Source organism: Lotus japonicus, chromosome 5 (assembly GCF_012489685.1).
Source record: "Lotus japonicus ecotype B-129 chromosome 5, LjGifu_v1.2".
Taxonomy (NCBI): domain Eukaryota; kingdom Viridiplantae; phylum Streptophyta; class Magnoliopsida; order Fabales; family Fabaceae; genus Lotus; species Lotus japonicus.
In genome coordinates, this window is record NC_080045.1 from 10083675 (window position 1) to 10110195 (window position 26521).

General features: G+C 35.3%; 2 protein-coding genes across 2 annotated transcripts; both read left to right on the forward strand.

Annotated features, from left to right (window-relative positions):
* The first annotated feature begins 1045 nt into the window (after positions 1 to 1045).
* On the forward strand, positions 1046 to 20263 carry LOC130716680 (protein WVD2-like 6). Its single transcript, XM_057566681.1, is given in 16 exon segments — positions 1046 to 1216; positions 1347 to 1429; positions 1981 to 2083; positions 3574 to 3655; positions 4598 to 4680; positions 5279 to 5379; positions 6223 to 15869; positions 16920 to 17202; positions 17284 to 17526; positions 17670 to 17710; positions 17816 to 17887; positions 18022 to 18118; positions 18223 to 18294; positions 18377 to 18487; positions 19295 to 19616; positions 19619 to 20263. Coding segments are annotated over 9 exon segments (1344 nt in total). The 5' UTR covers positions 1046 to 1216; positions 1347 to 1429; positions 1981 to 2083; positions 3574 to 3655; positions 4598 to 4680; positions 5279 to 5379; positions 6223 to 15869; positions 16920 to 16929; the 3' UTR covers positions 19732 to 20263.
* Positions 20264 to 23544: 3281 nt separating this feature from the next.
* Positions 23545 to 25209, forward strand: LOC130718861 (G2/mitotic-specific cyclin S13-7-like). Its single transcript, XM_057569489.1, has 3 exons — positions 23545 to 23712; positions 23982 to 24193; positions 24286 to 25209. Exons 1-3 carry the CDS (start codon positions 23679 to 23681, stop codon positions 25024 to 25026), a joined length of 987 nt encoding a protein of 328 aa, XP_057425472.1. The 5' UTR covers positions 23545 to 23678; the 3' UTR covers positions 25027 to 25209.
* Positions 25210 to 26521: the final 1312 nt, after the last annotated feature.

Sequence of the window (26521 nt, forward strand, 5' to 3'; positions counted from 1 at the left end):
AAGGTAGAGACTCATCTTTTATTATTGTGAAACACCTCTTTTGAGATGTTTTATTATTTAACATCCTCTACCAAATGGTCTAGCGCATCATTGTCGCGCTCAATTTAATTTTTCTGATAATATATAAAAAGAAAGTTGAATTTAAACATATGGTAGATGAGCCTCTACATTGTTTAGGCTTCAAGTTCAAACAAATTATTGCATGAGGGAATGAGTGTGTCAGAATTAATAATATTAACAATCATGTTGGAAAAATAGTGATATTTCAAAAGTTCCAAGTCCCACATTACTTTTGCATTGAACTTTCAAAAGGTTTATATACTAAACCTCTCTTGTGGATGTTAAATAGCATAATAAGAAGTGGCTCTCGCACGCATGAGAATTGGGCCTAACGTAGTGCAAATCTTGCACCCCCCCTGCGCGCACGTCACATGAGCTGGGCTTGTTTTTTGCTGAAACATTCTTTTATTTTTCACCTTACCTGAAAACATGTTCACCGTCCAACCTTGGTTTCTCCATCATTGTTAACTGTGCCAGAATATCTTGAAACTTTCAAGCTTAATTTATACCACCCAAAATTTAATGCGAAGACTACTTTGGAATTAACGAATTTTTCTTGGTATTCACAGTGCATAGTCTTCTCACACTCTTCTTTGATTTTCACGACTCAACTTGTTTTATTGCAAGTTATGTTCGAGGTGTTGTTCCTGTCAAGGTTTTTGGTGTCGAATATCCAACAAATCATTTGTCCCTTACACAATAACTTAAGTTTTTGAGATATTTTGTTGTTTAGCACATTCCATGCATGCATATATGTGTAGATCTTTTCTGTTTAAATTTATCATTTTTTGGGATGAGTTTGTCAGAATAAATGCATGAGACAGGAAAAGAAATGCAAATGAAAAACGTAAAGTATATATTCTTAGTAACAAAAAAACAAGTATATATTCTTTTATATATTCTTTTGATCGATCAAGCTTTTTTAATCACACACTCACCTCAAGCTTTCATCTATAAATACACAACATGAACTGAATTTTCTTCAACCATCAAATTGTGGAAAACTAGAATTACACCTTCCCGTTGTAGCCAATACTACTGAATCACTGATAGCTAGCTAGTCATTTGTTTAGTGCCTTGAATTCTAAACGCTGGTCTAATCTTCTTGTAAGCACAGAAGATATATTTTTATTAAAGTCACCTCTGGCATACACAGGTGTGTGAGCGCTTGAGTAATCAATGATTCAAAATTTCTGATCGATATTTAGAACCTTGTCTGTATTGGTGTTATATAGAGTTTTATTACATGTTATTTTTATAATCAATATGGTTCCTTTTGCATGCAGATTGAAAACTCCGTGGCCTTCACTTCAAATAAAGTGTCATTGGACTTGTCATACACTATGTTCTTCACCTAGCTTTTTTAAGGGTTCACTTCTCTGCCCCTCCCCTGTTTTGATAAATTAAACATATATTAATGCATGCATGAGACCGGCCACATCAAACTTATGTTGTGAAATATACAAGTGTGAGTAAAAATTAAAGAAATAATAAGTTTAAACATGTAACTTGCATTATGTATAAAAATAAATTAATGAAATATCTATCTCTATTTTGATCAATCAAATGAACTTATAAGCCAATCAATATATATATATATATATATATATATATATATATATATATGTGTGTGTGTGTGTAAACTGTGCATGTGTTGGTTTAAATGGATTGTTTGGTTAACTGTGCATGTGATTCAGCATCACAAGTAATAAATATCATCATAACATTGTAGCAATTGAAATGAGATAGACCAAAAATAAATTTCTAAGCGAAGCGTAACTAAGCCATCATTTTATCTAGTTGAAGTCAACTAGACTTGTCCTGCCAATACTTTAAAATTGGAAGATGATGTCTTTGAGCCCTGCATAAGTTGAATATAAATTGCTCTTGTGCTTATCAAAAAAAAAATTGCTCTTGTAGGCTACTAGTCTTCTTTAGAATAACCTGGATAAAGCTAGAGCCAATTTAGAAGTTCTTGTGATGATCTACTGTTCTAGGGGCGGACCAGGTGATGATTGTTCAGGTCAGATTGCTAACCATCTAGTGCTTCATATCTTACTGCATTTTCTAATCCTTTCAATGAAAAGTAAGTAAATGTTAAATGTGCCTTCCCTCCTTAAGACCTATATTACTTGTTATACCTAAAAATTGAATTTTGTTAGAATCATTGCATTAGCATAAAAAATGTGATAACACATTCGTATAATTTCATGTTTTACAATTAATAAACTATATTTATTGTCCATACACTACATTTTAGACAAGTAGGTGAGGGTGAGCCTTTACATTATTGCGTGCCTACTCACTCTTCCACCACGTCCACCATTATGATCTGATCCTCTTCAGTCAGTCTTTAAGTGACTCACTCGTTCAAAGCTTAGTTGTTAAGTATTAGAACAAGATAAAAAGAAGCTAGTACTTGAGGGTTACTTGTTTAAGTTGAACACTGTTTCAAGCTGTCAAAAGCAAAGCAAACTATATATGTGAAGTCTTAGCAATGAAGAATGTAAGTTGGCACAAAGAGTTTACAAATTGGCCACGGCACATGAAGGTTGTATTCAGCCGACTTGCATTAGTAATAAATATAGGCCATACCACATAGCTTGTATTAAAAGTTGAGTTGAGAAAATTAGGGAGTAAGCTCCAACGAGCTTAGTAAGGTTAGTGAGAGTAAAAGAAGAGAGGAAAAATGTGGAGTTTGTGTGTGTGCCAACATCAAACTATATATGTAGCCAAAGAGAAAATTAAAGAACCACACAATATATGTATCACTTCCAAAACCACCGGCCATCAAAGCAGAACCACCGTCCTAATCTATGTGTCTGTGCATCGTCATCACCTTTGCCTTTATTTCAGTTTCCAACTCGATCACTGAATGAACGAATTCACTATATATAAGACCACCCAACTCAGAGATGATGCATGGGTGATGTGTACAATTAATCATATATTTCCTGCTTCACATGGTTGGCAGAAGAAGGTCTCATTTCTGATTCTTAGTTCATCCTCTTTCTTTCAATGCTCAATTTACATGTTATGTCTTCGTAATTTCTTGCTTCAATTTCTCTTGAATTTCTCATGTGGGTTTCGTTTGTTTTGGTAATTTGCGTTAAGTTAGATGCTCTGTTCATGAAACCCCACTTAGACTCACTCAAAATTTATGTGCAATATTTTTTTCGATATGGGAATAAGGCCTTAGTTTGTGGTCTATATTATCAAGTAGAGGTACTTTTCTGTTTTCTTCCTTGTATTAGTGCAATTGAGCCTAGTAAATATTGCAGCAGTTACCGTAAAATAACAAAAAAAAATATATGTTCATTATAAATCCATCATGCATGTTTTAGAATTGAAGTTTATTAACTTTGATGAGGCTTCCTCCCTTATCACATTTTTCTTTTTCCTAGCATTTAAACTCCAATGATTCCTGAATTTTATAGTTTAAATCGCTGAAAGCAAGTGTACTTTTCTTGTTTCTGATATATATTCTGATTTCACATGTATATATTCTTGTAGATCTACACAGGCACCAGCATGAATGATGAAGTAGCTTCACTTTCCCCTCATAAAAACATGTTGCAACAGTTGCTGCAGACAGGTTGGAATTTTTCATCAAAATCCTCTATGATAGTTCCGTTTGTTTGTTTTGGCCAAGATGAGATATTTTATTATTGTGAAACACCTCTTTTGACATAGTTTTTATATAACATAGTATTTGTGCCTCTACCAAATGGTCTAGAGCATCGTTGTCGTGCTCAATTTAATTTTTCTGATAATATATATAAAAAAATTGAATTTAAACATATGGTAGATGAGCCTCTACATTGTATACGCTTCAAGTTCAAATGGGTTCTTGCATGAGGGAACGAGTGTGTCAGAATTAATAATATATCATTCATCTGTCTCTTACCCAATAGCTTAAGTTTTTCAAGATACTTTGTTGTTTGACACATTCCATGCATATATGTATAGATATTTTCTGTTTTTTTATTATAAGCAAAAGATGGTATTAAAAGGGGTACAAGGGGTACACCAACCCTTAATACAAGAGAATATTCTAAAATAAGATTACAAACCAGAACAAATGGAAAACGTAAGGTATTTATTCCTAATAAATGAGACAAAAAGAAATGCAAAAGGAAAACGTAAGGTATATGTTCTTTTGATGGATCAAGCTTTTATAATCACACACTCACCTCAAGCTTTCATCTATAAATACACAACATAACCTAAATTTTCTTCAACCATCAAATTGTGGAAAACTAGAAATACACCTTCCCATTCTAACCAATACTAATGATAGCTAGCTATTCATTTGTTTAGTGCCTTGAGTTCTAAACGCTGGTCTAATCTTCTTGTAAGCACAGAAGACATTTTTGTTTAAGTCGCCTCTGGCATACACAGGTTTGTGAGAGCTTGAGTAATCAATGATTCAAAATTTTTGATCGATATTTAGAACCCTGTCTGTATTGCAGCTGGTGTTATATGGAGTTTTATTACATGTTATGTTTCTAATCAAAATGGTTCCTTTTGCATGCAGATTGAAAACTCCGTGGCCTTCACTTCAAATAAAGAGTCATTGGACTTGCCATACACTATGTTCTTCACCTAGCTTTTTTAAGGGTACACTCCTCTGCCCCTCCCCTGTTTTGATAAATTAAATATATATATATTAGTGTATGCATGCATGAGACCGGCCACATCAAACTTATGTTGTGAAATATATATACGAGTGTGAGTAAAAATTAAAGAAATAATAAGTTTAAAAATGTAGCTTGCAGTATGTATAAAAATAAATTAATGAGATAGATTAGTTAATGAAATATCTATCTCTATTTTGATCAATCAAATGAACTTATGAGCCAATCAAATATATATATATATATATATATATATATATATATATATATATATATATATATATATATATATATATATATGTGTGTGTGTGTGTGTAAGCTGTGCATATGTTGGTTGGAATGCTGAATATTAGGATTGTTTGGTTAACTGTGCATGTGATTCAGCATCACAAGTAATAAATATCATCATAACATTGTAGCAATTGAAATGAGAGAGACCAAAAATAAATTTCTAAGCGAAGCGTAACTAAGTCATCAATTTCTCTAGTTGAAGTCAACTAGACTTGTCTTGCCCAATACTTTAAACTTGGAAGATGATGTCTTTGAGCTCTGCATAAATTGAATATAAATTGCTCTTGCAGGCTACTAGTCTTCTCTAGAACAACCTGGATAAAGCTAGAGCCAATTTAGAAGTTCTTGTTGTTGATCTACTGTTCTAGGGGACCAGGTGATGATTGTTCAGGTCAGATTGCTAACCATCTAGTGCTTCATATCTTACTGCATTTTCTAATCCTTTCAGTGAAAAGTAAGTAAATGTTAAATATAATGTGTCTTCCCTCCTTAAGACCTATATTACTTCTTATACCTAAAAATTGTATTTTGTTAGAATCATTACATTAGCATAAAAGATGTGATGACACATTCGTATAATTACATGTTTTACAATTAATAAACTATATTTATTGTCCATACACTACATTATCCACAAAATGGGATCTATTTGACAAACAAGTTGCTGATCAAAAAAAAAAATTGACAAACAAGTTGGTATAGGAAGTCCTATAGGCAAGATTTCTAAATATATTTGAATTCCTCCATTTTACTGCTAATGGATTGGTGAGTCACTGGATTATCAAATAATACACAAAACCGGTATTCTATATTATATATTATAAATCGAATAAAAAATAGCATTGATTAGATACGTAGAAGGTTACATGAAATCTTTTGCAGGGAGTGTAGAACAAGAAAAGGTAGAAAGTGAACAAAAAGAAAGAGAGGTGAAATTTAGAGGGAGGGAGGCATATAAATAAATTAATTGATTTCACTGGTTAGTTTTTGGCTTTGCAAAATGAATGATTAATTCAAAGTTTTTTAATTTGGACCTTGATATTGCATTTTGATACACACATACGAACAATGAAATGCAAACCCTGGTGCATTTCCATCCATTCCTTTGTATTCTTAGTAAGCAAGCATTCAATTGTTTCCTGTGAGCCCACTAATTTTCTTTCTTCCAGTTTCATGTTTACCTTGCACACCCTTAGCCTTATAGGGAATTTTAGTTTTAAATCTTACATTGCAGTACGCCCACCAATGCTATTACTGTCAGGGCAGCTGTGACTCCAAAGTTCTGGAAGCTTATTGTGGTATGACTTAGGATTTTGGGTAAGAAATATTCAATTTGATTGACATGTTCTCCTTTCCCAATTGAATAATTGCTTAGATTATTGCATTACTTAAGATATAAAATTGATTAAAATTTAAGATATAAATTTTTAACCTTTTGCAAATAGAAGCGAAAAACATTCATGATGATCCAACCAAACCTCAAACTCATACATTAATTGCAATAAATAATTCTATTAATTTCTAATTATATATAATTAACAACTTATTGAATGTAAACCATTGATTTAAAATAATTCACAACCATTCTTTCAGGAAGATGAATTTTTTTTGCATGTAAATCACATAACAAAGCATCATACAATCCTTAGCATATACTTCCCCTTAATTATCCACAATACCCAAAGAGAAACAAGTGAGTGGATGAAATGAGGGATAGGAAAGGGAAATAGTGATAAGAAGAAATAGTGGATAAAACAGAAGATGACTTGAACCCCTCTATATTAAACAGAACAATTGGGCTCCTCACTTGGATCGTACCATTGTCCCAAACCAAAGAAGCTGACACAAAAGATTCCCTTATCGCTCCTCACATGAACGATAAAACAATTGGCTCTATTTTAATAATCAGTTCTCGTGGAGCAATCACGCTAGCTTTATATGTGGAAACCAAGAAGCCAACATTTGTGACAATCATCTTGAAACTGTCAAATACTTTGCGACCTGAGTGTGGGGCTTGGAGAGCAAATGAGCGGTAGTTTAGATCCCTTGTTGATCTATGAGTTGTCCACATAGGCTGCTAATATCCTCGGTTATGAGTTGTTCACGCACGATATCATAGCCTTGTCCACATAAAAATCTTATGTAGTCACCTTAAGTTACATCATAGGCCAAATCAGATTTGACGACCTTGATAAGGTTAGTTTGACTTTCCCTATAAGCGAATTCAGCCTCCTGATTATTTAAAGGACTGAGTTGTTTATCTGCAAGGCACACAAATTGTTTGTTTGAATTAACTAAACTTTTTAATAAAAAACAACAACAAAGAATTATCTCATTACTTGTTTAAATGAACGGTTCATGGGTCTGATTCTCAAAAGTGGTAAGTGTTCGAAATTGATCGTATTTATTACCTGTTATAATTAGAGCTGAACGGATAGCAGCTGGAGACCACATAGGATTAAATGACTTGATGTATGCTACTGTTGTAGACACGTAAGAGTAAGTCATTGACGCACTTGAGTTAATATTGAATTTTAATTTATCTATAGTCACCATTAGATTCAGACACAGAGGATACTGATGGCCAACTTCCTAAAATGTTCACTTCAGGAGCGCTCAAGTTCGACTACAACATTAAACAAAAATATGAAAAAGTTAAAACCTTCAAGAATGGCTTAATGTTGTAGCTAGACATGACCGCTCCTGGAGTGAACATCTTAGCAAGTTGGCCTCTAGTATCCCTTGTACCTCAATCTGATCATGAATATAGAGAATTAAAATGAAATATCATCTTAGGTACACTAGTGGCTTTCCTTAAAGTTTCCGGAGCAGTAGCGTACGTCAAGTCCTTTAATCCTATGTGGTTTTCAGTTGGTATTTGTTCAACAATAATGCAACAGGTAATAGATATGATCAATTTCAAACACTCACAATTTTTTATAATTAGACTCGTCAATCTTTTATTTAAACACATAATGAGCTAATTTTTTCTTGTTGCTTTGGTAAAAAGTTACGTTAGTTCAAATAAACAACTTGAGTGTCTTGCAGCTAAACAGCTCAGTCCCTTGAATAACGAGGGAGCTGAATTCGCTTATGGAGGAAGCCATATTAACCTTATCAAGGTCTTCATATCCGATTTAGTCTATGATGTAACTGAAGGATACTATATAAGCTTTTTATGTGGACAGGGCTATGATACCATGCATCCACAACTCATAATCGAGGATATTAGCAACTTATGTGGAACTACTCATGGATCAACAGGGGATCTAAACTACCCCTCATTTTCTCTCCAAGCCTCATACTCAGGTCGCAAAGTATTTGACAGTTTCAAGAGGACTGACACAAATGTTGGCTCTCTAGTTTCCACATATAAAGCAAGCGTGAGTGCTCCACGTGGACTGATTATTGAATGGAGCCAAATGTTTTGTCATTTAAGTGAGGAGCGATAAGAGAATCTATTGTGTCAGGTTCTTTGGTTTGGGACGATGGTACAATCCAAGTGAGGAGCTCAATTGTTGTGTTTAATGCAGAGGGGTTTAAGTCATCTTCTGTTTCATCCACTATTTTGCCTTATCACTCTTTCCTTTTCCGATCCCTTATTTCTTTCACCCACTTTATTTCTCTTTGGTTATTGTGGATAATTAAGGGTAAGCAAGAGCTAAGGATTGTATGATACTATGTTATGTGATTTACATAAAAGGAATTTTCATCTTCTGGAAGAATGATTGTGAATGATTTAGATTCATTAAAGCATTAATTATATAATTAGAGATTAATATAATTATTTATTACATAAATGTATGAGTTTGGGCACGATTGGATCAACATGAAAGTTTATGGCTTCCCTTTGCAAGAGGTTAAAAATTTAGGAGCTTGTTTACATTTTCTGAGGTTTTGTGCAGTTTTGTTCAATTTAGGACAGCATAAATTACAAACTTGGTAAGTATGTTATCTGTCATATTAGAATCAAACAAGACTAAGATTTGCGCGTTGCGGGAACGGCTATGATTGTGAAAATGATGGTAATGATCATTACTAAGACATGCCTTTTTTTTTCAAAATGCCTATATAGGAAGTGTCGGTTTTTTTTTTTTTGAAAAGTATATAGGAAGTGTCGTTGTTTTGTCATATTATGGATATATTCAATAATTATGTTAAATTAATTTATCCATTATATTAGTTATTGTTGTTTTTTTAATTCTCAGGTTAGGTTAGAATAAAAAATGATGAAAGTGTTAAGTATTGAAATAACTTGAATGCATTCAATTTAGTCTCAAGTTAAGGTTAGAATAAAAAATGATGCAAGTTTTAAGTATTGAAATAACTTGAATGTATTCAATTTAGTAAATCATTGAAAATGGAAAGTAAACATCTATATTCATATTGCATGATTCAACTTCAATTTACTGCCTTGGTAGACATTAGCACCATCAACATAAAAGTAATTTAATACATTTAAAGAATCGATTACTAATTAAGAATAAAGTATGTGTTGCATACCCATCTGCCCTGTTTTTCAAACTCACGTATCCAATTATCATACGAAAGTGCCGCAACCTATGAGCAGCAAAAGTCGGTTTAATTGTGTTGAGTATGACTCATAGGTAAAGTCAAGTGGGCAAGGGGTGGGGCCGCATGCATTTGGCCCAACTGTTTGTTGGGGGGGCGACTAGCGGACTAGGGTGTGGGGGTGCAGGGGTGAAGTTCTGGTTTTACGGTTTAGATGTATTATTGTAGTCTGGATCATTAGTATCCTTATATATGCTTGTAACGCTGAAAATCTTAATTATTGTATTCATAACAGATCAATAAACGGAACAATAGATGCTCTTTAGTCGCAGACGTAGGCAATTTGGCCGAACTGCGTGACCAAAGCTTTCGTGTGTTTCTCTCTACTCTAATTTGTATATGCATTGTTGTTCAAAAATATTAAATTGTTACAAAATGGACCACATCAAACACAGAAGGTAGATTTCAATAATTCACCACAAAACCAGAAAATGACTTGTCGTCAGATTTCTTTCATGTTAGGCTTGCTTCCAATATTTTCTCCATAACATTTGATTGGATGGACATAATGCAGAAGAAGAGTTTGTGAAAAGGTTAAAAAGATAAGATCTATGAACCAAGCATCAAGAATGGTGTAAACCTTAAGAGAAGTCAATTTCACCATATTGACTTCTACTAAATTAGCCTTTCCTAGCTAGTTCTAGTTAGTCATCTCCAATCCAGCACCCGGTATTTCCTGAACTCAACATTTAGAACAAAAATTTAATGCCTAACAGGCTAATTAATGTCTTCAATCACAAACCAGACCTTGTGGATTTTTCAAAGCTACATTTTCTTTCATATTTATTAGTAGAAGCTTCAGAACCAGCATTTGAAAAATGTGCATTTTCCAAGGTTATTTAAGTAGCACCAAGTCGTAGTCGAGGGTATATCAAGTGTAGGATGATTTAGCTTCAAATGCTGACAGATAATATTAATAGGAACATATTGAGATATGGCATCACTATGGAAGAACTCATACCTTGATCGCAAAAAAAAATAATAATCAGAACCCATTAATTCAAGTTAAATATGACAATTGAGCTTCATTTTCTAAGAGAAGACTTTCGAAAAGATAACTTAAAAGGTAGGTAGAAACTTTGTGCAGTAGATCTTTCCTTTTTGAGTGAAATTTGAAGCTGGTAAATAGTTGTCTGATGTGACTTATTGTGACAACGTTGTACTTTCACTTTGTTCAACTTGTCTTTTGTAGCTCTGGTGATGCAATCTAGGTCTTCAAGCTACTTCTTTCTTCAGCTTGCCTATCAAAAAAAATGTATTCTTCAGCTTCTTCAGCAAGCCATACTTGCTTCTTCAAGAGTATGGACAATGACTCTTCCATTGACTGGTCAATAATCATTGGACGATGCTTTCCATGGATCAGCCTTATGCTCTCCAAACGATTGGGGTAAGGACAATAAGTTCCCTGAATAGTTGAGACATAAGATCTTTTAGAGAATTTTTGTACTCATAGTAATACAATCTAGAACGTTGTTATTACTCAAAACATGAGATTATAGAATTAAGAATCTAACATTTTAACTTTACAATCTCCCTAATGACAAATTCTTAAGAAAAAGGTGATGGAACAACATTTCTTTAAAAACTCTTATAGTGAGAGCTCCCCCAAACTTCTAGAAGACGAAGCATATGTGAGAAAAACTTTGCTCTTTGCTCTCCCTCTCACATGATTATTCATAGACCTAGTTTTTAAACCTTTTTCAACTCTCCCCCTTTATCATTTGCAAAAACATAGTGTAACGCTTGATTATTATGTTACATTTATTGATGATCACTCTAGAAAAGTGTGGGCTTTTGTTTTGAAATCCAAAGACCAGGTACTTGATGTGTTCAAACACTTCCATGCAAGTGTGGAAAGAGAAACAGGTAAATTGCTGAAATGTGTCAGAGCAGATAATGGTGGTGAGTACATGGGGCCATTTGAGAATTATTGCAGGGAACATGGAATCAAGCTTGAGAAGACAGCTCTGAAGACTCCACAGCATAATGGAGTTGCAGAGAGAATGAATCGCACTATCAATGATAGAATCAGGTGCATGCTCTCTCATGCAAAGTTGTCTAAATCCTTCTGGGGTGAAGCATGGAGAACTGCAGTAGATTTGATCAACCTTTCTCCTTCAATTCCTCTTGATGGTGATGTTCCTGAGAGGGTATGGCGAGGGAAAGATGTCTCATACAAGCATTTGAGAGTATTTGGCTGCAAGACATTTGTTCATATTCCCAGAGATGAGATCCAAGCTTGATGGTAAGTCTAAACAATGTATCTTCTTGGGTTATGGTCGTGATGATTTTGGCTACAGGTTTTGGGATCCAGTTGACAAGAAAGTTATCCGAAGCAGAGATGCTATCTTTCTTGAAGACCAAACCATTGAAGATATTGACAAGAATGATAAGCAGAAACAAGTTGTTCACATGTACATTGATGTTGAGTCAGAGCCTCCTGCCAGAGTCACTAGTGACGGGGGAGATGTGAATGCAGATGTGAACAATGCAGTTGATGTTCCTGAGCCTCAGGTTGATGAACCAGTTGAGCAAAATCCACCACAGCAATCTCCAGAGCCTCCCGTGAGAAGATCCATTAGAGATCGTCATCCTTCACAAAGATATTCTCCTCATGAGTATGTGATGCTAATTGACGGGGGAGAACCAGAAAGCTGTGAAGAAGCAATGTCACATGAAGAGAAAGAGAAGTGGACCAAAGCCATGCAAGAAGAGATGAAATCCTTGCATGAGAACCACGCATTTGAGTTAGTGAAGCTACCTAATGGTAAGAAATCACTCAAGAACAAGTGGGTGTTGAAGTTGAAATCAGAAGAAAATAGCTCAGAGCCAAGGTACAAGCCAAGGTTGGTTGTGAAAATCCATACTGACGAGAATGATTCAAATATGATGACAAGGACCTTACCTATGGAGAAGTTTTCTACTTACAAAAAGAAAGCAGGTTTGGTTTCCTATGGCCTCACTTAATTGGTGAGGGGGAGAATTGTTGTGTGGGTCACCAATAAGTGAGCCCACTTGGATATATTAAAAAGAAAAAATAAAAAGGAATTGAAGAATTTGGACGGTGCTTATGTGGTGTGAAGGAAAAATTCTCTAGATTGAGAATTGAATTGCTAACGTTCATGTGAGAAGAATTCCTTGGAAAAGCAAGGAATTGATTTACCACCAGAACTGTACCGTTGTGAAGAATTCTTGGAAAAGTGAGGAATTAATTTGCTGCCAAAGGAACGTTAGAATGGTACCGTTAGAAGATATGAGAATTCTCTATAAATAGAGAATTGTGAGTCTGCAGCAATAGGACATATGCAAGAGAGAGCCTCGACAGAGAGGATATATACGAGAGAAAAAAGAGCCTCGTGAGAAAAAGAAAGAGAGAGTAGTGACAGAGAGAAGAAGACCGGTTACTTGACAGAAGAGTGGTACAGCTAAAGTACTCTGATTTTGCTGAAATTACGGTGTTTAAATCCTGTCAGTGAACCGGTAATATTAGTATACTACTTTTGTGGTTTAGTCTTCTCTATTATCTGTGTCAGTACTGTGTTGTTATCCACCTTATTGGTGAAGATTGTAATTGCTCTGTTGATCCCTGGTGATTCCAGGAAGACTTGTGGTGTATCCCATTAATTTATTAGTGGAGAATTTTACTGGCTTGGTCCCGTGGGGTTTTTACCTCTTTGAGGGTTTTTCCCACGTTAAAATAATTCTGGTGCATGTCTCTTGCATTTTATTTGCTCTGTTCTGTGTTTACTAATTATTGCCTGAGTTGTTTGTCTGTAGCCTATTTTAATTGCACGCAGGGGAAAAGTTAATCCAGGAGCTTCCGCTAATTGTTGTCAGTTTATATTATTTGTCATCTTTCCCCAACAACTAGTATCAGAGCTCCGGTTGGAGTTCTGTTTGGTGCTTTTAAAATGGGTGAAGGTGATGTTGCTGGTACTATGCTGAAATTGGATTCTTCCAATTATTCTATCTGGAAATCCCGAATGGAAGACTTGTTGTTTTGTAAAGACTTGTATGATCCCATTGACGGAGATGGTACTAAACCAGCAGATAAATCTGATGCCGAATGGACAAAGACAAACGGAAAAACTATTGGTATGATCAGGCAATGGATAGACCAGAGTATCTATCATCATGTGGCTAGTGAGACTAATGCCCACAGTTTGTGGAAGAAATTGAAGGACATGTTTGAGTCCAAAAATGCACAAAACAAGGTATTTTTATTTCGGAGACTGGTTAATCTGAAGTACAAGGATGGTTCTTCAGTTGCTGAGCATATGAGCAGTTTCCAAAATAATGTGAATCAGTTGACTACTATATAGATTGACTTATCTGATGAGCTACTTGCATTGTTGTTGCTTAGTTCATTACCAGACAGTTGGGAGACATTGGTGGTATCTCTGAGTAACTCCACGAATGGGAAGATGAGTCTTAGCACTGTTAAAGAAGCTCTTCTGAATGAAGAAATCAGGAGAAAGGGACACGAGATGTCTAGTTCATCGGCTCATACAGAGGCTTTAGTTGTTGAGTCACGGGGGAGAAGCCAACATAGAAATTTTCATAAATCATATGACCGGAGCAAGTCAAGAGGAAGTTCAAGGACAAGAAAAGATATCAAGTGCTTTAATTGTAATAGAATGGGACACATGCAAAGAGAATGCAGATTTCAGAAAAGAGGTAAATCATGGGAAAGAGGCGATGATAAGAAAGAAGATAAAGAGACTGCTGCAGTTGTATCCGATGGTGAAGTTGTTGCTGTTTTTCAAGATGATTATGTTAATCTGACATGCCAAGATAATGAATGGGTTGTTGATTCTGCTGCCTCATTTCATGTTACTCCTCATCATGAGTATTTTACATCCTACACTGCTGGAGACTTTGGGCAGGTGAAGATAGGTAATCAAGGGGTAAGCAAGGTTGCTGGCATTGGAGATATATGGGTAGAAACTAATATTGGATGCAAGCTGCACTTGAAGAACGTCAGGCACATTCCTGACATGCGCCTCAGTTTGATTTCTGTACAGGTACTTGATAAAGAAGGCTACCATAACTTCTTTGGTGATGGCAAATGGAAGTGCACCAAGGGGAATTTGGTTGTAGCAAAAGGAGTGAAGAAAAATACTCTTTATTGGACTTCCACAAAGATGACAACTCCTCAGGTGAATGCAATTGAGGATTGCTCTACAGAGCTATGGCATAAGCGGCTCGGTCACTTGAGTGAGAAGGGACTTGCTACTCTTGCAAGGAAAAATCTGCTTCTGGTGAAAGGTACATCTCTTAAAACTTGCTCTGATTGTATTGTTGGTAAACAACATAGAGTTTCTTTCCACTCTCACCCTCCTCATAGGAGGTCACATATCTTGGATTTAGTTCACACTGATGTTTGCTCTATGGGTGCTGAATCCCTTAGTGGTATCAGAGCCGATGGTTGGTGTAGCCATGGTTACGACTCCTTGTGTCGAAAGTCTTTCTAGCAGTGTGGCTAGGCGGCGGGTTCCGTTGGCAGCGAATGGCGGTGCAAGGTGGATAGCTTCCGCAGACGGGAGGACCATGGGTGATGTGGTTGAGGGACTCACACTTGAGGGGAAGATTGTTGGAATCAAGTGTTGGAGTCAAGTCCCACATCGGAGGAGTCAAGGTGAGAGGGAGAGTTTATAAGGAGATGGACCCATAAACCTAATGCCTTAAGGTTTTGGGTTAAGATGTGGCGTCGAGATCTCTTGTTATCTTGCTCCTCGGCCCATGGGCTCCCCTTTCTCCCCCAACAATAAGGTGGTACCAGAGCAAAGGGTGAGAAATTGAAAGAGATAGCAAATTATCCAAGAGTTAGAGTTGTTTTTTTCTTAAAGTTAACAAGAAAACATGACAAAAAGAAAAGTGTAAGTTAATTAACCGTGCCTACATGGTCATGCTTTCCTGGAAGAAACCGTAACACACTAACGCCTCGTCACAAAAAAACTGTATATTCGGCCCCTGTCTCTGTGTCTGACATGTACATTACTGGAATTGGATTTGAAAAACCGCTCCTATTCTATTCTATATATCAATTTTGGTAATAGAATAACATTTTATTATCAATGTATATAAAATTATATATCCTACAGTTTCAATCCAACGGATCTTGTTGTTGTTGATGTGTGTGTGGATCCTCGGATCGTGATCTTCTACCACATCACCATTTTGGGGAATTAATTTTCTGCGGCAGATACAGAATTACAGATCTCTTCAAGTTCAAGTCACTGCTGCTGGTGTCATTGGATTTCAGTGTTCAATTTTTGATTATCCTCCCTCTCCCTTTTCTTTTACCAGGTAACTGCAATTTCACTTACTCTGTAATCCTAACTGCTGTTGTTATTTTGGATCAGTGTTGGATCCAAGTTTGATACTTGGGTATCTGAGCATTATTCATCATCATGCTCATTTGTTTAGTTCCATAGTTGCATTTGTAATCATCAATCATATGTTGATAACATTAGCTTAGAGCTTTCAGTTTGGTCTCTAATTTAGTAATTCTCAATTAGTTTGAAGCTTTGATTGTTTCATTTCCTCCCTCATTGATGCAAGTTTGCTATAAATCTTTCTCTAACAAGGAGAAGATCAGATTATAAAACAAAATTGCTCTACATTGTTGTTGTTGATTATTGATTAATGTCCATGACTTTGAAAACAGTTTTTTTTTCCACATTTAACTTTTAACTCTCACCCCACAAAAAAAATGAACTAGAAACTTCTGAATTATGATGATTGTGTTGTGTACATTACTCTCATTGCAGAAGACAAATTAGATTACAAAGCAGAATTGCTCTTATTATTGTTGTTATTTAATGTCCATGACTTTGAAAACAGGCTTTTTATATTATCATATTTTATGATGATTGTGTTGTCTTGACTGATGAATAAACTTATGACATAACATGACAGGACCACTGTTTTGACATCTTACTCCCATCCTTCTTCTTCAAGTGAGTAAGTTGTCATTCCACCCATGGCTACCTGATTATGAACTATTTTGTCTTAAAGACTAATCTCTATTTTTTTCCTTTGGGTAGTGGAAAAGATTAATTTCATGTTTGGAAATCCTTCTGTAATTGATTTTGTAGTCAAAATCAATTTTGGGGAAAGCTTTTATGAATAGCTTCTAGGTGCCGGAATTGATTGTAATGAAAAATAAGCTCATCCAAACATGCTATAAATTGTTGGTACGGCTATAAGGGTAGCAACCTAAATATTTATATAAACACCAGAAGAATGGTTAAATTGAACTTGTTCAGTTTAAGGATATACTTTGTTCCTTGTGGTCTTTGATGTGTTTATTATTCATTACTAGGCTTCATTTCGTTGTTCCTATATAACTTGCAGCTCGGTGTGAATGATGGATCTGATCATCCTTTCGCCTGCAGATGGGCTTGAAGTGGTCCACCAAAATGGTGTTCATGATGAACCTTCTAATTATGGGGAGGATTGTGTTGTTTCAAATGACGTAGACTCCAGTGCTACTGAAACTTCAGAAACCGTTTCTCCAAATGGAAATGTTGAAGAAAATTTCAACCAGTCAGACAGCGCTGCACCTGGTAACTCATCTATAGCGGAAATTGAAGGATCAAATAGCAACATGGATAGCAAAAATATGACAATTGCTTTGGTTAGACAACCTTTTCCTCTTTGAGTTGGTTTCAATGAGTCTGTTATATTATTTGGATCTAAAATACTTTCTCAATTATAGGAAGAAGTGAAAATAACAGATCAAACAGAACAACCAAGAGCACCAAAGGGTCTGGTCAAGAATAAGAATGCGAAGGCGCCAAGTTCTAGTGGAGTTCATGCAAGTTTGACGAAAAGGAGCAAAAATGGAAAAGATAAACAGCCATCATCTGCGGTTTCAAATGTTACATTGGCCTTAGACTCTCGCCCAAGACAGTCTATTAAAGGTAGACCATTCAACGACCGGCAATCTGAAATGGCCAAGGTGTAATCTGTTATTACCTTTGCATGCTTTCACATAATTCATAATTGTGCTTCTTTTGTTCCTTCTTTTGTTATTTTTAATTCTGTTTTGAGTTATAAAAATTGTAGTTTGGCATTCCCTGATAGCTTTTGCAATCTTTTCAGCACTCTTCAACGTCTGATGGAGCATCTTCTGAAGTTACAACGTATGTAATGCTTGCATTTGTATATCAGTGTGTCATCGTAAATATGATAAATATAATTCATGTTTGTAATTATCTAACTGGGGCATTGTTATTTATTGGATATAGGGCGAAGAAAAAACCAAAATCATTGAATAAAGGACCCATTGATAAAGTTCAAAGAGAAGCAGAATCTTCTTCGTATCCTTTCCTTTTGGGTTTATTTATTCCTCTCAGTGGAAATGTGGAACTACTGAAGATTTCTTGATTATGTAAACATATTATTAAGTTTGATTGCTGTGTTTTATTATGGTTTATCCTTAGTTCATTTGAAGTGGGGACACAGAAGATGCCAAACCTCGTAGGCTGGGGACGCTTCCAGATTATGGTTTCAGTTTTAAGTGTGGTGAACGAGCTGAGAGAAGAAAAGAGGTAATTAGTTTAGTGCATTTACACACATACTGTGTCATTGCCCTTACTTCTCTGAGTTAACTTGTAGTTGAATAAAAAGAATGAATGGTTGTTTTGGTGAGCAGTTCTACACTAAGCTTGAGGAAAAGATTCAGGCAAAGGAGGCGGAGAAGACAAACATGCAAGCCAAAAGCAAGGTGAGAATATTTGATAAATGGGCTGAAATGTAAATTGTAGTGTTTTCCTTTAAATCACATTTGTCTTTCATGTCTTTTGTAGGAGACCCAAGAAGCTGAGATTAAGATGCTTAGGAAGAGTCTAACGTTTAAAGCAACTCCGATGCCTACTTTCTACCAGGAGCCTCCACCCACTAAGGTGGAGCTAAAGAAGGTAAATTCACCTACCTTCACGGATGTGTGTCTGTGTGTTTGGAAACTCGTCTGAAAACCACAGTGAAGCTAAAATCATGGTGGACATAAGCAAAAGCTAAGGGAAGTTGGTTCTGTCACCATGATTTTGGCTTCAACGTGATTTTCAAATGAGTCTCCAAACATGCCTAAGATAATCTTCTGTCTGCACTGATTATACTCAGTAGATTTTTTTCAGCTATGAAGCCATATGTAATGTACGTGATGTTTGTATGCATGTGTTTCCCATGTGAATGCACAAGCACACATGCAAACATACTCACATGTTTTACGGGGCTTGAGAGAGATAAAGCAAACAACAATATTTCTGCTCTCAATCTTTGAATACACTGTCATTACAAAGCATTTGATCTTCACTTGTGATACATTGATTCAATTACAAGTCACCCCTGTATGTGTGATCTTTCATTCTAATACATAAGTTCTAGATGTGCTGGATGATGTTAGCTCATTATAGAGATTCGAATATTCGATATATAGTTATGGCTTTGCTACTAAAATTATATTATATTAAAGCATTGCATACCCTGGGTAGCTTTTGTGGTATGGTTCTCCTAGGGTTCTTATCAAGTTACAACAGTCAGATGAAGTTTTCTATTAGGTCCTTACTAAATACTAATAATTGAATTTTAGTGGATGCCTTTAGAAGCTTTTTTAGAACTCCAATTAACTATATGACCAAAGGAGCAATTTGACCTTTTGATAATGCAAGTTTTGTCTTATGATTTGGAAAATTAAAGTTATTTTGCTTTTGGACAATCTAATGCAGATACCAATTACAAGACCAAAATCTCCCAAGCTTGGTCGTAAGAAGAGTTCGGCGACTTCAGAATCAGATGGAAACACTAGCAGCAGTTCTCAACAAGGTCGTTTAAGTCTTGATGAGAAAGTGTTGCAGAGTAACCTTAGTAAAGGAGTAACTCCTGTTCATCATAAGAAACCACAACGAAGATCTCTACCTCCTCGGTTGGCTTGTGCAAAGACCAGTTCATCCAACTCAACAGCTTCACCTACTTCATCCAAGGCAGTCCATGATGCAACAAAGAAAGATATCAGCTTCTCCGATGCTACAGGGGAAGAGAAAATTGAGATCACTCCGCCGTGTGTAGCGAGACGAGTGACGCTCTACCACTGAATGTGGTTCCCTCTGATGAGACAAGTGCAGCATCATCTAATGTGAATGGTGATATAGCAGTTCACCAATAACAGCGGACCATTCAGCTAAAAGCAGGTTACTTTTGGAGAATATGATTCATCCGGTGAATATCATTGAAGCTTATGATTCAGATTAGTTGAAGCATTATGGTTGTCATCTTGTCTTGTTCAAACAGCATTGTTTCTTTATTACTCCCATGCTTGCTGGTTTGGTCCTCATCATTCTCTTTTTTGCTTGCACCAATGTAAATGTAACTATTTGCCAGTTTATTCTAGTTGGTGTTATTTTGGTATGCAGCACAATAGCACATGTCTATTAAGTGGATATTTTGAGGAAAATTTTGACCAAGTTTGCCATGAAATGGCTCAAGTGCTTCTTATTCAGACCAACAATTTGACTTTGTCGCATGTAGAAGCTGTTTGTGTTTTGGACAATCTTCTAGCTGAATCAGATGGATCAAGTTCTGCTGCTTTGATTTAGAGTCCATTTGTTTTGTTTTATTGTTAGAATGTATGAAAATGAAAAAATAACAGCTCTCGGTCAATTTCTTTTGTAATTATATAAGAATCAATTTCCGATCAAGGACCGTATATGGCTATAACACATAGAAAACTTATGTAACTATAACATACTTGAATATTTTTTTAATAAATATTGGATATCATTATTGTATTATGCATTATCATATATAATATAATACAACTTTATACAATACAATATTTCGTGGGTTCTCTAAATTCCCCAAGATTTTTCTTAGGTAAAATGGCCCTAGTGACACATGTTTGGCTGTTATTAGATCACTTAAAGACTTGGACAATTTTACCTAATATATACCTTGAGTAATTTAAACACTATTTTATAGAATTGTCCGGAATTCTACATTATTTTAATGACTACCTGTATACAAATTATAAGGAATATTTGACTGGGTGCTTTTTTGTAAGATAAATGAAGTTCTCTTGATGTCTCAAAGGGATAGCAGTTTTGGTATGAGTAGGTGTCTTTTTGTGAAACAAAATTTCTCCATAGCTGTCTCAAAGGTAACAGTTTTGGTTGGATGTGATGTTATTTCAAGATAATAAGAGTATCAGATTCTAGATGAGACGTGCGTAGGTGTCTCAAAGGTAACAGTTTTGGTTGAATGTGATGTTATTTCAAGATAACAAGAGTATCAGATTCTAGATGAGACGTGCATAGGTGTGAAATTAATTAGGTACTCTCTCCGGTCCTATTTATAAGCAACAAAAAAAAATCACATAGTTTAAGAAACGTAGTTAAAGTAGATAAAATGCATTAAATTTGTCTTAAATTAAAATGAACTTCCAAAATTACCCTTTGTTATTAGTGTTGGAAAGTGGAAAAGAGAGAAAATAATTAATGAGACACATTTTACAAGTTAGAATTAATAAGGGCATCATTGGAAAAAATTAATTAATGTAGCTCAAACTTTCATTTGGTTCTTATAAAAAGGACCAAGATTTTTCTTCTCTTTCATGCTTATAAATAGGACCGGAGGGAGTATTTGAAGGATTCATGTTGAGGTCTACGTTCAATGAGAATATTAAATATAAGGATGAGATTTAAAGTGAAGTTTGCAAACTTACGTATGTGGCAATTAAGTTGGTTGTTCTCTACTCCCTTCCCCTTCGTTCCTGATCTTTTGTTGTTTAAGGTTATGCACATTGTTTAAGAGTGCAATCATTGATATATTTGTTGACATAAGCACCCCTATTTAATGTTCTCTTATAGTGAAGAGAGAGAATTATAGTTATTGGTTAAGAAATTTGTTATGATTTTGATTGGTGAAAATAAGAGGTGGTAGGTGAGAGGTATAGTATTAAATGAGGGTATATATAGAATAAATTGAGAAAAAATGCATTGGATTTGTAAAACAACAAAAATTTTGGAATTTAGGCCAAAAGTTAAAACAACAAAAGATTAGGAACGGAGGGAGTATTATTCTTAAAAATGATTGATGATGTGTCAGTTTTATATCACATGGCCAAATTTATTTATTTTTGCTACATCGAAAAATTCACATGGCCAAATTTATGAAACAATACTTCAGGATTCGATCCATAGTGCTTAATTACAACTTCAAAATTATTCATATTGTTCAAGCAAGGAGTATTTGAGTGGGTATTTTTTTTTTGAAATAAATGAAGTTTGTCTTCTTAATGATTTTAGAAAAAAGCAAATCCTGGTTCAAAGGATGTTAAAAGAGTTGGCAAAGGGGTTGGGGAAATGTGGAGGGCTATGACTGATGAAGAGAAGAAGCCTTATTTGGATAGAGTTGCTGAGCTCAAGGAAGAATATGAGAAGTCTATGGCAAATTAATGCTGCTGAAGATGAGGATAAACAGGAAGTTGATAAGTCTGATAAGGAAGCTGATAAGGCAGCTGCTCCAACCGACATTGAAGAGCTAACAGATGAGTAGTGGTGGCATTTTGCCATGCTTAAATCTGATTAGTATGTGGAAACGAGCCATTTAACATAGCCTAGGATCAGTGTTATCAGACTCGGACCGGTGATCGACTCGGTCGAGACACTGGGTCAATGGTTCAACCACTGGGTCATTGGTTCGATTGCTTGACTCGGTTTATATTAAAAAATTATAATAATTTAAAATATAACCTTATTATATCATATATATAAAATAATATGCATTCTTCTTAACAAGAAGCAAAATGGTGTTGTGGCAATTTGGATTAGCTTTCCTCCTCTAGGTCCTGTGTTCAAGTCCTAGCTATGACAATTTTTTTAAATAACTCTCAATTGAATATCATTTGACCAAATAATTAACATTGAATGTAAATTAATTACAGTTTGAACATTAAAAACAATTTTGACAAAAAAAAGGCAAAAACAGAAGAAAAAAAAAACGGACCGGTCCATTAAAACTGGCCGAGTCACCGGTTTATTCCCTGAACCGGCCGGTCCAAACCGGTTCATACCGATTGAATTGCATGACCGATCCATTTAATGGCTCGGACCGGTCAAGGGTCCGGTTTCCGGTTCAACCGGTTGAACCGGCCGGTCCGTCCGAATTTTATAACACTGCCTAGGATTGTAAAATTTGGAACATGGTTTGATTGGATGTTACAAATGGCTTTAGAATCCGTGCGTCTCATCCTTTTGTATTTCCTTGTTAAATTCTAGTTACATTATTTTCTGAAAATGAAGTTCTCTTGGTGTCTCAAAGATTGAGGTGCCTTTTTTACATCACTTTTGGCTTGATTGGATGCCTTTTTTGTAAAATAAAATTTCTCTCTAGGTATCTCAAAGGTAGCAGTCTTAGTTGGGTGCGATGTTATTTCAAGATAATAAGAGTATCAGATTCTAAATGAGGCATGCATAGGTGTAGAATTAATTAGATATTTAAGAATCCATGTTAAGACCTACGTTCAATGGAAATATTAAAGGTGATGATGAGATTTAAAGTTAGGTTTGCAAACTTACATGTGTGACAATTAAGTTGGTTGTTCTCTATTTTTCCTAAAAATAATTGATGATGTGTCACTTTTATATCACATGGACAAATTTATTGTTTCATAAATTGACCATTTTTAACAATCGAGTAACTCATTACCTCTCATCAAATTATATTTAATAATCGTGTGTTTTTTAATTTTCAATTTTGAACTCAAGTATAAATGATGTGATAATTGAAATTTTTAATTAAATTATGTATAAAACTAATTTTATCGATATTTGTACAAAAAAAAATCATTTGTTGATTTGTTTTGTATTTTGAAAGTGATTTGTTTTGGATGGTAAAAATAAAAATAAAAAATTGGACCGTTGAGGTGGAAGCTTCGCGCATTCATTCCCTGAGTTATAAAAGAGAAACCCGCGTCATCTCATTCATTCATTGATTCACTGAGAAAGAAAAAGAGAGAAAGTGCGGTTTTTGAATTCAATACCAAAAAGAAAGAAAGAAAGTGAGTTCCGATCGGAGAAAGTGCAGTGCAGTGAAAGAAAGAAAGAGTGATCATTCATGGCTTCACCCAACATCATCGTTCCGACCAAAGGTACTACATTTCTTTTCTAGTTTTCCTGTTCTGATGAATCATTTTGTCTCTCTGTCTTGTCTGTTCCATTTTGCTTTCCAATTTTCTCCAAAGTTTGAATCTTTATCAATAACATTCAATATCAAAGATTCAATTTTTGTTATTCAATGTCTAAATCACACCAAAGTTTCAATTTTTCCCCAATCACCCACCACCAAAGTTAGGGTTTTTCTTTACTTTTCTTCCGATTCGGTAATTTCTAATTCTATTATAATGGGTTTTTCTAACAGAGGAAAGGAACCGGATAATACTTGGTGATATTGGAAACGGAAGAACCCTAAGAGAAGTTGATATCAACACCAATTTCTGTCACCAACCACTTGCCACTCAAAAGAAACCGAATGAGCAAATTGTTGACAATATTGATGCTGCTGATGTTCACAATGAGCTTGCTGCTGTGGAATATATTCAAGACATATACAAGTTCTATAAGACGGTTGAGGTATCTATCTATCTATCTATCTATATCTCAATGGTTATTTATGATGTTGTATTAATCTAGTGTTATGACTGATGATGTAAATAATAATGCAGAATGAGAGCCGTCCCGATGCCACCTACATGGACTCACAACCTGAGATAACTCAGACAATGAGAGCTATGCTTGTTGATTGGGTGATTGAAGTTCATGTTCACATGACCAGGTTTCATTTTTCAATTGAAACCCTCTACCTCACCATTAACATAGTTGATCGTTTCCTATCACTCGTGACTGTGCCAAAGAGGAAATTGCAATTGGTTGGCATCACTGCCATGCTCATGGCATCCAAGTATGAAAACAACTCCCTGGCCCCTGAGGTTGACTACTTCGCCTTCCTCTCGGATCGAACTTATTCTCCTGAACAGATACTTAGCATGGAGAAAATCATACTCAGAATACTGGAATGGGACTTGAGTGTGCCTACACCATTTGTTTTCCTAGTTCACTTTATCAAGGCCTCCTCAATTCGAGATCCGGATGAGGCAGTAGAAAACATGGCACATTTTCTTTGTGAGCTGGGAATGATGCATTATGCTACCTTGCAGTACTGTCCATCAATGATTGCTGCCTCAGCAGTGTTTGCAGCTAGATGCACTCTCAACAAGAGCCCTTCTTGGAATCACACACTTGAGATGCACACTGGTTACTCACAACAAGAACTTATGGATTGTGCTACACTCTTGGTGAGCTTCCATTGCAGGGCTAGGAATGGAAAGCATAAGGCTGCGTTGTACAACAAGTACTCTGATCCTAAGAGAGGAGCTGTTGTAATGCTTCCACCAGCTCAAATCTAGTTTCTTTGGAGTTTGATGATGTTGGATATTATTATTAAGATTTAGTTTAGAAATAGAGATATGGTTCAAATATAGTTTCTATTATAGATTAGTATCTTTTAGATTTAGATAGATATAGTTTTGATATCTTTTTACATCTATATATATTGTACAAGTTTATCAATGAAATACATATTAGAAATCTACTGTGTTGCTGTGTTTACTGTTTTTTATTGTTCATTTCAGAATGCCTTTATTTTTTTGGAGCAACAAACCTTGGCCCAGTTTAATGCCTTTATTTCCAATATCATGTATGCAGTTTGATTTCAATTAGATTTGACCTTAGTTTCATTTGAATCAGACTAACCATGCTTTCCTATCTAATCTCTTCTATCATCTCATGGTACGATTCGTTGAGTGAAGGTAAATAAAACCGCATCATACACGGCAATCTTGGTTCTCTCACTAAATTTTTTCTTAAATTTCAAATTCTTGCCGTCAATCATGATTGATGATTTGGTTCTTTTGGTCAAAACCCCAAATTTCTCCCTCAATACGCAAATCTTCGTGGATTATGGACCTGTTTTTCCTGTTTCCCTTAATGTGTGACTAAAGCTATTATATCCATGACGTTGGATCCAGGTATGTTGGTCCATAACTCTTCCCTCAGCAGACGTACTCTTTGCCAATTTTTATGGGTTTCTTTTGATATTTGGGATAAATATATGGTTTTCTTCTGTCAGGATATGAATTTGATTTGTATGTGTTGTCAATTCATATGGACTATTGCTGAAAACGAGCAATGAGGCACTGTTGAAATGAGCTCCCTCATCTTCTGATATGTTGTTGTCTATAAATAGGCACTCCTTGCTAATATTTTCTCACATTCACCTATTTGCATTTGTGTTGACATATATCAGGAGTTCTTTGTGCGTTTGTTCTTGCATACCTTATCTTGATACTAATACCAATGTCTCATTCAGCTGGACCTAAAAGTCCATTAATAACTCTGTGGTGGGAGGGATACATGGAGGATTAATGTAAGAGTCATTTGAGTTAATATTCTTTTTATACTAGCCTTAATTATCAATTTTTATTTGGCTTTTCTTGCAGTTCCTTTCTTTAAAGCTTACAACTGCAAGTATCTATTATGAATTCAATTCGGAGACAAATGCTTTAGAAACAATGCAGGTACCTATCTAAAAATTCATTTTACTCCATCAAATCCCTAAATTTCATCTATAATCTCAACCTAAATCTTTTGCATTTGTTACTATTTTTGAGTTCAATCTACTTGCTTCCACTCAATCAGGCATCTCTCTATCTCAATCTGTTTGCATTTATTAGGCAGTTTTAAATCGACACAGCAAGCTACAGCCTCATTTTCATCAGTGATTTTCTCGCTCCAAATGTCGAACTTCACCGGCTACCATCTTCATCCTTTATCCAAGGCATGACTCTCTTTCCCTCTCGCTCTTTATGTGTTTCACATTTCAGCACTTTCTTCTTCCTCAAT

What these genes read in the sequence shown, in the direction of transcription:
- LOC130718861 (XM_057569489.1), top strand. Translation starts at nt 23,679, where the DNA reads ATGGCTTCACCCAACATCATCGTTCCGACCAAAG. An exon ending in CATCATCGTTCCGACCAAAG is followed by an intron (nt 23,713 to 23,981) that starts GTACTACATTTC and finishes TTTTTCTAACAG; the next exon opens with AGGAAAGGAACCGGATAATA. An exon ending in AGTTCTATAAGACGGTTGAG is followed by an intron (nt 24,194 to 24,285) that starts GTATCTATCTAT and finishes ATAATAATGCAG; the next exon opens with AATGAGAGCCGTCCCGATGC.